Source organism: Electrophorus electricus, chromosome 10 (genome assembly GCF_013358815.1).
Source record: "Electrophorus electricus isolate fEleEle1 chromosome 10, fEleEle1.pri, whole genome shotgun sequence".
NCBI classification, from domain to species: Eukaryota; Metazoa; Chordata; class Actinopteri; order Gymnotiformes; family Gymnotidae; genus Electrophorus; species Electrophorus electricus.
In genome coordinates this window covers 8583124-8595969 of record NC_049544.1, presented here as the reverse complement: position 1 = coordinate 8595969, position 12846 = coordinate 8583124, and the positions used below count along the sequence as shown (strand labels likewise).

General features: G+C 43.5%; 1 protein-coding gene across 1 annotated transcript in view; it reads right to left on the bottom strand.

Annotated features, from left to right (window-relative positions):
• The window catches only part of dpyda.1 (dihydropyrimidine dehydrogenase a, tandem duplicate 1), a 112771-nt gene that overhangs the window by 43846 nt on the left and 56079 nt on the right, over window positions 1-12846 (bottom strand). Inside the window, exon 14 of the mRNA XM_027016151.2 lies at window positions 2487-2651. Coding sequence (XP_026871952.2) covers window positions 2487-2651 — 165 coding nt within the window. The remainder of the gene's footprint in view (window positions 1-2486; window positions 2652-12846) is intronic.

Sequence of the window (12846 nt, the reverse complement as noted above, 5' to 3'; positions counted from 1 at the left end):
GAGAGGTGCTCTCTGTGCTCTAACCCAGACACAGCTCCACGGGTTTCATCTTCCACTCAAAAGCAAAAGGAGTGAATGGCTGACATCACTTACAATAGGGCTCTCACTGATTGCAGCCACAAAGTCTCCTGCAAATCAATGAATCCTTTGATATTTCCTGAGCAGAAGAAAAGAAGCGGAGTCTCAGAAGAGAATGAATGAACTGCTGTTTTGTAATTTCAGCCAACATATGCTACACAAACATGCCACGAAGGGAGTTATGGAGTTACGGGGCGACTCCACACCATAAATATTTGGATTTCATTAGCAAAGATGAGCACAGCATTACAGGGTATAATAAAAAGGACATTGAGGAATTAATATTAAAATTCTATTCAAATTTTATGAGGTAAATTTGAGGTAATTAGTAACCAAAGAGACTCATGTTGCTCACTGTAGTCACAGGTTTTTGCACAGGTTGCAACAAATAATTTATTTACTCTTTATATAGCACTGGCGTAAACCTTCTAATAAACCAAGTTCTGCTAACCAAATATACCTTATACATGCACTTTGCTGAAATGTAGAATACTGGGAATAGTCAATCAAATTTATATATATTACAGCAAAAGAGACATTTTTGGCCAAATGAAGAACTAAACATTTAATGAAAGCCCTTGTCCATTTAGTGGTAAAAGCACACATGGGCCATATTTCCCCGCAGCGAGTTAAGGTGGCAGTGGGAACACTCCCACTGATGGTGCAGTTTCAGCACTGTAATACCAGACACTTTGACAATGCAAAGATGTTGAGCAAAGGCTGCAGCCACTAAAATATGCAAACTCATTCCTAGTCCTGGGGTGGCTTTCTCAGCACCCCTTGCCTGGGGGTTTACAAGCCACACTGAAATGTTAGTGCAACTTTAATGTCAGTGCAACAGTTTAAATGGATAATGCCCAAATCTAAATGGTTCTGTTCTTTATTGGGTTATTGACGGCTGTAGGCATTGTGGGAGTACGAAGGACTGAATGGGGTTATATGCGGACGGAGAGATGAAAACTGATATACAAATATGAGCTGAGATGGCTACGACTTAGCGTGCCTATTTATTTTTATTGCAGGTGCCTCACAGCAGATGGAAGAAATAGAAGCTGACATCACCACCCATGGTTGGGGCCATATGATCATGTGAAGCCAACAATAGCCTGGGCTGTAATTTCGGTGTGTCTGAATTCCGAGATAACAGGAACAACCATTAATAACACCACTCATTATGACGTACAAGTCAGCAGACCAAAACAGCCATTCCTGTTTCTGCCCCGATGAACATGGAAAAAAACGTATTGCATAAAGTAAGGATGCACAGTGTCACCGACGTGATGCACCTACGCTTCCACAGCGTCCCTGCATCGTTTTTAGATCTATGGTCATCTCAGCTCCGACTGAGTGCTTCCTAGCCGGCAGCTGTTGTTGTACTGCAGGGCGCCAGCGTCGAGCATGCCCCCAGTCGCAGACTTGTGTAGGCTATGAATTGCGTGTGCTTCGTACACACTGTCGGGTACGCATATGTGCATTTGTGTGACGCTGCAGGGGGAGTTCACTACCCTCCTATTTTACTGAAGCACATAAAAAGCTAGTTGCTCAAAGCTCCTCCTTGTTGAAGAGCCTTATCTTCAATCTTCAGCCTGGGGAACAGCAAAAGCCAAGTCATGCACATGAACTGCCTTATGTAAAAAAAAAAACATTCTGTCATACAAAAATATGAAAACATCAAAAAATGCCAGACAGATCTATTAAATATGCTGTTTCAGTTGTAACTGCACTCGTGTTCTTTCTGGTCTCTTGGGGCTAACTTTGTCCAGACTGACCTCCCTCAGCCAATGCCCTGAAGAAAAGGCAAAGCAAATGGAAGACACACACACCAGAATGATTGTGTGTAATACAGTGCGTGTTGGAGGTGTGTGAGAGTGACATTATAAGTGGTGACACAGCAGGAATCTCCAGGGCTCCGTGTTTACTTCCTGTTTTATTAAGAGGAAAACTGTCAGTTGTATTTAAAGATGCATGAAAACAATTTGTCCTAATTGTAAAACAACCCACCAAGTAATGTTAGTCCCTCATAAACATTAGTGACTGCGCTGAATGTAGCTTCATATAACAGTGGTTAAGGTACTTGACTAGCACTCTGAAGGTTGCTGGTTCAAGCACTGCCAAGTTACCACTGTTGGGCTCCTGAGCAAGGCCCTTAACCCTTAGTTGCTCAAAATGTAAGTCACTTCGGATTAAAGTGTCAGCTAAGTGCCATAAATGTAACCGTGCACAAAAACAGTTTTACTATTTAAAGTTAATTTACCACTAGAGATTTTGCTATATATAAACCCTCAAGAAATAGCATATTACACTGCGTTTTTGTACAGTTCTACTTAAAGCCATGCGGTTTTGTGCTACACCTGCTTAACATTCACACTGAATCAGTTTCTTGAAAAGTTGCTTAAAGATGTGCTCACATTCTTGGGGAAGTCCGCTTTAAGCTCGGTCACAGCTTGGCACCAGTAGGCTGCGGTCTTCTCGCTGATCAGCTCAATGTTGAGGAAGGAGCCCTGGCCCGGGCCGTAAACAGGGCCTGACGTTGTTCCACGGACGATTCGAGGCGACACATTGGTGACCAGATCCTGAAAGTCAGCAGGTTGAGAAATGAGAGGTGAGAAACAGTAGGTGGCAGCAGGCAGAGCAGGAGATGACTAGCCAGTCATCTGCTGGGTGACCTCACACCAGCTCTCCTGAATTGTGCTAATGAAGCACATCTGTGATAGCTCTATAGGACAGCAAACATTGAGAGCTCCTGCTTACTGCAACTCTACTGCCAGTGCAGAGGACCTCACCACTAGATAGGCCCATTATTTATCTGTAAAACACCATAAAGAAGACAATTACAGTCATATTTCATGAAAATACATGACACAAATTCAATAGTAGCATTTCCCTCTCTGTCTCTAAAGAACACTCTGAAGCTGAACTAAGTTCATATTTAATCATGAACTGAAGCAAAATGTATGAAATACTACCAAGTGCAGAAGAGGAAGACCCCATAAAAAGAAATAAAGCCATTCTTCGCTCAGTTGGCTTTTATTAAGGAGCACAGTACTCCTCGCTTTGGCATAGTGCCTCAGTTAGCGCAGGCTTGAGTCACACCGAACACACTCCTAAGAGAGATGGTCAGACTCTCTTACCACACAGGAGTCTCCATCTATGACAGGTTTGTGCTACATGAAACCCCGATCCCAAACGGGAGGATCCTCCAGAAGGAGAGCCAAAATGCCGCACCGTCTAGCTTTAATTAGACGTTAGTGAGGTGGACTGTCTTGTGTGTGGTCTTCCTCCTCAGCCGCACTGTAATCAGTCCGCTCAGTACATTAGAGCGCTCGTGAAAGTAGCTGGCAGCCACAAAAGGCTAATGCTGCAAGAGACCTGCTAATGGCTTTGGCAGATCACAGGAAACTGCCGTCCACCACTCCAAATGCAAGGTCACAGTGTAAAGCTAACAGTCCAGCACTGCCAAATGAGTTATAAAATGGGTCCCATTTGGATTTAGGTTTCACAATACCATCAGATTTAATAAACTGCGTGAGTTAGGATTATCTGGGTTTCTATCTAGTAAGGTCATCATATTGCATGGAAATTTTCAATATAAAGAGAATTGTCTTAAACAAACAGGACATAGAAGCATAGTTAATTTGATATGAATGAGAGAAATTATAAATAAATTAACTTCTGTTCGATATTCTATAACTCTGCAATGTTAATCGAATTGATAAAACCAGATTACGTACATAGGAACTGTCATTTTAATCCTCCCTCTTCGGGTAAACTGTCCATCACTATTTAGTTGGGTAAGAGAACAATTTGCATAACCCAATTAGGGCTTACCCTTACAGAACAATTCAGATAATAGTATGCTAACTTAATTTTACAACATTTAGACAGCTACAGAGACAAGAAACTATAATTGCTGCTAATTACATCTAATTAGAGTAAATTTTATTTGAAGCAAAGTAGAGCCAGATTTTTTTCTTTCTAACTTCCTTTATCAGGCAAATAAGTAGCAGCAGGGGTTTTACTACATGCTAGACTTATATTTTGTGTACTTACATGTGCTTACTAGACCTGTCAAATGTGTCTGAAAGATAACAAATCCACTACGTTGTTTTCATCTTGACTGGAATGCATGCATGAGGACAGGTTGAGACTGGGAGGCATGTAGCAGACTTATTTGCCTCAAACACATTTGGAATTTAGGGAAGCCGTGTTTCATGTTAAAATGAAATGAAATCATATTTTGGGCTGCAGACACAGCTCACTGTGAATATTCTATCAAGATATGCAAATATGCAAGCACTCCTTTCCAAAAGCTTCCAGTGAGTTGCTGTTTTTGGTGTGACATTTCTGAGGACTGAGTGACAGTTAATGGGGCTCCAGTGCCCCTCCAGTAGGAGCTCTATGGAGAACTGAGACTGCCATCCCAAGAGCTTGGGGCAAATCTGTAAGTCTGTATTTAATGAAGCCGTGACCAGGGAACATTTGGCTGCCAGCGTTCTGTATTATCAGGCCAGAGCGGAACAAGAGTTTTAATATTAAGCAACTGGAAATCATGAAAATTGCCCAAAGGGAGCAGACTGGCACGCTATAGAAACAGGTGCCACGCACAGCATGAGATAAGACACACACACACACACACACACACACACACACACACACACACACACACACAGACACACACACACACACACACACACACACCGACTCCCCCCAACACACACCCCAACTATACAGCCTAAAGCAAATTGGATTCCCAGAGACGGCTTTGGTTGCATATGTGACATACATGCATTCCTAACCTTTTGTGTTCTTGTGTGTGTCTGTCACTAGGGAGTCAAGCGCAGATTAGAAACTGTGTAAAAGGGACCTAGTGTGTTCCTTTGGCATTCAGAAAGCTTTTGAAGGGGATTCTTCTTTAGCGAGAGTGTATGGCTAGCACTCGGGCCATTACCAGCTTCTGACCCACGAGGCGGGAGATGATGTGTACTTTCCCTTCACTCAGACCGCTTCGCCTTAATGACCAGGCCTATGTTTTGGAGCGAACCAGGTTTTTATCACAGTAGAACAGGTCCCTAATCCCCCCTGCACAGCAAACAGCCTTTCAGCCTCAAGCACATGCAAGAACTGCTAATGAAATGCAGCAGGCCACATAGCACAGAGCCCATATACTGGTGCATACTGGTGCGTACTGGTGTGTACTGGCATGTACTGGCATGTACTGGCGCGCACACTCACACATGCACAGACATAACTGAGGCCTCAGTTTTATTTGGCTGAAGTATATTCCAACAAAATGCCCCTCATTTCATTTCACTTAAGACAATTTGGAATGATGGCAAAGCATGACAGTGACTGGTTCTATCCTTCATGATAAAATAAGTAGGGAACAAATAGGTTTATATAGCTAAAGTGTTTTCATCTGTGTTTTCTTACATTTTTTTCTTTGCCATTAAAAAAACAAAAAACAGAGAAATAAAATAATTGCTTGTCTTTCAGATCATCTTTTTCTGCCCGAAGGGAGTAGTGTGTTTTGCTGTCCGCTACTTTGCTCTCTCTCTCTAACATTCAGCGCAGGGGAGGTCAAGTGCAGAACATACAACAGAGTAGCAGATAATCCCACACATTAAACCACAGGCTAGAACTAATACCATATCAAATATTTTGCTATGCAGGGGCTGAGTGTTACATCCAGTCATGGTTTCAGGGGATTCAATACCGAGTTCTACATAAAACCAGGCAGTTCACCCATCATGAGCCTGAATGATAATGAAGGGAGAGAAATATACCCAGTAAAACATTCAAAATTAATAAGAAACCAGGAGCTGCATGTACAAACCATGACCTCTGCACAAAAAAGAGAACGTCAGAAGATGTAACTCTATTACGTAGACGTGCATTTTTAAAACACATGAGGGAAATTAAAGCCAGACATATGATAAAAAAGTGCAGCCCTATGATATCAAACATTCGACTTTTTTTTTTAAATTCCATATGTAAAAAAGCTTGTAGATTACCATAATACACATGTACGGTGGGATAACACTTGCCTTACAGGCAGGTTTTATCACCTGCAGTCATCTGGCAGATTAGTTTCCTCTCAGTGCTCCCGAAACTGCCGCTCAACTCATACAAATACATCCAGGCTCGGAGAGAGGCAATGAACATGGACAATTACAACAATCCCTTCTCCGAGGCTTCGTCACACAGCATTTTAAACAGAAACATGAGGGAGATCCTCTATTCAGCCATGTGAAAGGACACACTCCCATTCTGAGCAAGATGAAAGAGCTATGAGGCTCCCTGCAGTGAGCCACTCCCGCACACACGCTACACTGCTGAGGACCACGCGCTCGGAACCGGGGTTCAGACCTGGAGCTCGGACCCGTGGCAGAAACGGAGTGGCCAAGGCGGAGCCCTTGGTTTTGGAGGTGTAATGTGTGGGCCATGGTGCATTCAGCCCACCTGCCATGGAGGGCAGACAAAAATTTTTTTTAAAGAATCTGGAAAGGTCATAATTACACCAAGTGGCCCCAAGACGAGGCATTAATCATTATAGGCAGCCATGACAGAAAAATCAAAGCGGCAGGTTTAGCTCTCGAATAGCTCTCGAACAAACTAGAACTTCTTACAGAAGGTGAAACAGAAGGGGAAAGGGGGGCTATGCTGCAGTTCTGCACATCATTCATCCTTTTGTCTATAAAGTGTGGATGGAACACTTGTACACCCATCATTTTATCCTGCTGTTTACTGTGGCCATCTCTGAGGGAGGTCTGAGATGACCTTCTCCAACCAGTGCATGGGTTAACAGTGTCTGACAATGGGAAGACTGTCTAATAACACTGCTCTTAACCTTGACTGCCACCCAGCCACAGAGCGAAAGTAAACACACTGAGGAAGAAACCATGAAAATAAGAAGTGACTATCCTCTCTTATTGTCCACTCCTGGAAAATCTTTATCAGAGAGCTTTGAAGAGAGATTTTCAACTCCGCTGTTACCTTTTAGCATCATATTCTAAGAGTACAAAAACATATACATTAGAGTTGAATTTGCATCTATTTGTATTTGAGTGTATGTGTGTGTGTGTGTGTGTGTGTGTGTGTATTTGGTTGCATGCACACACATATGTGTGAGAATGTCACTTATTGATGTCTCTTAAGGTTGTAGACAAAGATCATCCCAACAGTCCTAATCCTCTCTCTTTGGCTGTCACTAATAAATCTGAGCAACCTTGAATGCGTGACAGCATCTCAACCCTCCATCTCCACCCCAGCGGCCTTGATAAACCATGTGACAACTTTCTAACAGTCAAAGGACTCCAACACACAAAACACACTGGTTCCGACTAATGTGTGAACAGATTTCTGTTCTGGAGAACCATAAAACACTCTTTATGTTTCAAGGTCTTCAGCTGCTCTTAGGAACAAATGCAAGGAAAATCCTAAATGCAGTCTGTCAATAAGCTGTTTTCTAAATAATAAGAAATAAATACATCTATAAATGCTGATGGGTACCATTTAATAAACCTACATTTTTAATGGGAAAACTTACAAACCAGAACATCAGATATAATTTGCAAGAGATGTTCTCCACAATTAAATTATACAGTATATAGTATAATAACTATAAATACTAAAAAATAAACATATTAAACAATTATACAGTAGTATCACTGGTAGGTTTTTCTTTTTTCACGGTTTGTTCTGAAACGTGATGTTAAGTCTGAACAAGGCGGAAGATCGGCCTGTCTGCAAGGGACTTAATAAATTAACGTCAAAGGAAAGGATATTAACCCTGTGTGATAAATGAAGAGGGATATTGTCTGTCAGCTTGGTCATTAGTCCTTTTCACCATTTACTCGACATGGAAAAAAGAAAAGTGTTTATGTATTGGCAAGAGGCATCCTTCTTGTACAAACAATGATGGCCAAAAATGGATCAAACCCACAACAATCATATAAAAGAGGGACCTGGACTCATTCTTTTAGTAAGTGTGATACTGAAATGCATATGTCAAAAATGTATGTTTTTATTGTCCACTCTTTGGTCTTGTTAGAACAAGGGACTAAATGTGAATGGTTAAATATAAGTTCGTATAAACAGACATAACTATGTAATAAAGTACAGCAGACATACACTTTGTAAATAACAAGGGGTTCCTATAAAAAGAACACAGAACCTCACTTTAGCTCACAGTACCTCATTCATTAAAATTTGACATCAATGTTGTTATTTTTTAGATATATTTTTAGAAATATCCTTCAAACAATCCTGCGTTCTAGGATGCTGTCATAAAATCAGCTGTTCAGAAGAAATAATTATGGGAGCAACACGATTTTGCTATCTGGGTAGGCAGTGCTGATCTGGAAGAACTACAAACCTCATTTATTGACCCATCACTCAGTTCAGCTGAGTGGGAATGGTCAGGCAGAACATCCACAGAGACAGGGGCATAACGACTCCCAGCAGAAAGTGCGCTTTAAGAGAGGAGTGGATGAAAGCACCAGACCATCCCAACTACCAGAGCAGTGTCTAACCGACACAGAGAAGATTTCGCAAAAGTACATGAAGCATTTCAATTGACTGAGTCGCGGGTTTAGTAAGGCACTTCTCCAGCAGAGCAGAAAATTGTGCTTTTCTTTTTTTGGTCAAATCTTTAAGCCGATGAGTGTTTACTCTGATTTAGAAGTGAGGCATGAGGAGATGCTAAAGAATCTACATCAGTGCCATGCTTACGGGAAGCAAAGACACCCAAGTCAGACTAAGTTTGGGCACATCAAGAGACTGAAGATGTTGAAGAAGCGCAACTTAAGTGCCCTTTCAGCCATAAAAGAGGCAGCCACTACTGCTTTGATCTCCCAATTAAACGGATATATTTATAAATGGTAAACATGGAACTGAAGCTAATGAGCCTGGGTATTTGATTTCTTTTCCCTTTTTTCAGGCCTGGATCAGCTTCTCTTCTGCTAATTTGCTTGTTAAATAAATACAAAGCACTGAACTGTGACTGGTGTGCTACATGCAAAATCTGTTGTGCTATTGTCCTTTTATCGCCTTGGACTTGCAGATCAAGTGGTAAATAAACAAGACCTGTCAAAACGAATAAAGCATGAGGCAACCGAGTGATGAGACTGACGTTATTAGTAGCTCTAGTAGCTCTAGTTTTAACATGCAAGCCCGTCAAACTATTAGATAAGCAATTATGATCCATATTGCACATCTCCTTTGTTTCGCAAGCAACACTGTTTTAACACTGTGTCTATGTGCTGCTTGTATCACCCTAAAAAAACAGTGTCTTGACGGAAATGCCTCTCACCTCTCACCTAGGAAATGTTATTCTTTGTCCATTAGCTGTAGGGCTAATGGAGTAGCAGAGGTGTTAGAACTCCCAGCCTAGTCTTTTTCTAAAGGTTCAGAACTCACCTTTGACATTTTCTGCATTGATCTTATGGAAGTGTTCGCTCCCTCTCTTTCTGTCTTGCTTGGCGTGAAGAGCTGCGTTGTGATTGAACAGTGGCTATGTCCCTATCTCCCCGTGTATTGATTGGGTGACAGGACAGATGGAGAGGATCGCCCTGCCGTGTGTCATGTCTCTACATTTCTGGCAGCTCTTATCAGAGTAACCCTCACAAAATGCCAGCAACAATCCAGCCGAGTTTACATTCTATCAGATAGTCGATTTGTATTCTTTCATACAGCTCTCAAATGCTGTTTCGTCGAAAACAGACAGAAAACAGCAGGCCCGGTGTTTCGCTGACGCCCTTTTCTTTGATATCACAGCCCGCACATGATTGCAAAGGTAAACAGAGAACATCAAAATGGCCACAGAAAATAGGGGGGGGTAAGCTGAAAGAGCACAACGGCACATTATTCAGCCAAGGACCGAGGCTGGCTAAATGCTGGCGCAGCTTCTGAGGGCCCCACGCTGGGAGTTATGCTCCCGGCACGGATGCCACAACGCTGCCGGCTACGGAAAGGGCCGAAAGCCCCGCAAGCACACCCGCTACAAGTGCCGCTGTTTGCCGCTCATCCCGATTCTGTCTGTCTGCGCCTCTGCCGCCTCAGTGTGTCATGTTAAGCGCCAGTCACTGCCAGCGTGCCAATTACATGGCCTGCTTTCCGGGAAGACGGCAAGGCCTCTCTCTCTCTCTCTCTCTCTCTCTCTCTCTCTCTCTTCCTCTCTCTCCTTCTCGCTAGAAAAGGAGAGCAAGAGTGAAAGAGTGTGAGAGAGACTTCCTCAAGACTGCTGTGCAAGCTTACCCTAATTAACCATCAGCTTAATTAGACAATTTACTGTGTAATTAGCAGGCAATTAGTCAACACCTCTCAGATCTTACTGACTGCTTTGACAGGCCTGTTTTCCTATGCTGATTCCAGAGTTGAAAAAGCACCTACGGTGTTTATTTTACCCCTCCTCTCCCCTCCCCTCTGATGGCCTAATGCACAACAACCGCATCTAAGCACGCAGTAATCACCACTGACGGCCCGGCTGGAGGGGGGGGGGGGGGGGTGTGCTGGTTAAGTGGGAGGTGCGAGCCGGGGGCAGGGTGGCCCTTCGGCGGGAGACGCAGACGCTCCATGCTAGCAGCATCTCGTAGCACGGCTGCCCCTCCAGGGAGAGCGCTGACAATCTCATCAGCGAACAATGATCAAGAGGTAGGCGTGAGGACATTAATGACACATTTTACAGTCCAATTATGAGTAAGTTCTGTGGGAAAAATAAAACCCTTCTGCAAACACATTTTACAGCCACTCAGGCTCAGCCTCCGGGATGCAGAACGCACGACAACTGTCTGCAGCGTTTAGTGTCTCCATAAAGGCCAAAGTGGATTTGCATGGACACATTACAATAAATTATAAATTGAGGGTTGGGGCCTGTGTGTGTCTCTGTGTGAGTGATGGAGGAAAAGAGCTGACTTGGCCTCTCTATCACTCTCCCACTCTCTCTCTCTTTTGTCTTCTGTGTTTTCCGCCAGAAGGCCAGCACACTGTCCTAGGATCCTGTCCATCAAGCTATCTTGCTAGTGTCATGCTAGAGGTGATGGCTGTCAGTCCCCTACACACTCATGAACTCCTTCCCAGAATGCACTCATGGTAGTGTAAAATGGAAATGCTGGGAAATGTCCATTTTTTCATAATGGCACAGAGTCTAAGAGCAGAGAGGCTCCTACTAATTATTATTATTTGATTTTTTTTCATTGATTCCATCATTTATAAATAAGCCAATGAATCAATAGATCAGTAGGCTACGTGAAGCAACATATTTATGTACATAAACAGTTAAAACATAATGAAAAGCTGATGCTTGTTGTGAGGAGTGAGCAAAGTTGGGCTCCATATGGGTGTTTGAGAGCCACAGCCCTTAGCACATGAATGCAGGACTCACTAACAGCTCACCACAATCTATTATCAGCTTAAGCCATCAGGGAGAGAGAGAGAGAGAGAGAGAGAGAGAGAGAGAGAGAGAGAGAGAGAGAAGATGGGATAGAAAGAGGGGACGAGAGGTCCCTGTGTAGCACTGGAGGTACGTGACCTTTAACCTTTCTGTGCTTCATAAAAATGCAACTGATTAGTGCTAGTGGGGAATTAGCGCGTGGAGCAGTACAGGCAGCCCGGGGGTGTACTGATGGAGTGACAACGGTGTGCAGATGTTAGGTAATGAGATGTGTGACACATCGTCTGCGTTACCATGGAGCTTTATTCAACAATTCTCATTAAGTCCCCTCCATCTGAGGCATACAGTGCATGCATATGTGTATGTGTGTGTGTGTGTGTGGGGGGGGGGTCTAGGCTATGTATGCGTGTATGTGTGCTTAGGCTAGCTCCACTGTGAGACTTCTTTTGTTTTAATTGCAGTCATGAAGTTGAGGTAGATCAGTGGGCAACTGCTGTAGAAATCCTCCAGTTACTACATTAGTTAATGTGAGAAAGTTCATTCAAATTTGCCCAGCAAATCCTCCTACACCAGGATGAGAAGGCAACTGCAAGAATAAACTAATGTTCTCAGAAGGAAAACACAGAAGCTAGAAATCTCTGGAAGGTAGGCATGTTCAATGCTCAGCTCAAAGGATCCCTTCCTCTGCTGAAAAGTCATGAATATAGAAAGGCTCGGCCACTTCCACCTGCCAGGAAAAGCCATGTAGGTAACCTCAACCAAGAATAGACTTCCATAAATCATTAAAGTCCAGAGGTACACAGCCAAACCGGTGGAACACAAGCTCTTTTAAGAGTCCAGCTACCTAAAGTATGTAGATGAAGTTTCATTCGGTGGTTAGTCAGCTTAGCACCAATTACAGGTGTGATTTAGCCTGGTCTGACCAGTCAAAGGGTTAATTGGGCCCAGGCACCCCTGACTGTGCTGCCTATGTCGTGCTGGTGTGAGCCCATTCGCCACAATCCTTTCGTAATTAGCCGGAAACAAAGCAGCAAATGCACCAATCACAGAGCCGACAGGGCCTTGGTTCTAACGCACGCGCCCGAAATGTCCTTGTCTCTCACAGAGAGGAAAGAAAAAAGGTTGAGCGGTCTAAGCATCAGAGAGAAGACGATCTGGGCCCGCCCCCTCCCCCGCCCCACCACAGTTCACAGTTCAGGAGAGAGGAGAAGAAATGACACATTTTTATGTGGAACTTCGTTCATTAAGCCTAATTAACAGGCAAGCAGCTCGCCCACCACAGCTTTGTTAGCTGCCCTTCCCCCGGTCCCGTGAGCTAATTAGCCATTCTGAGCACGCCCGCGCTTAGGCAAGACCCACAAGCGTGAAGACTCTCATAT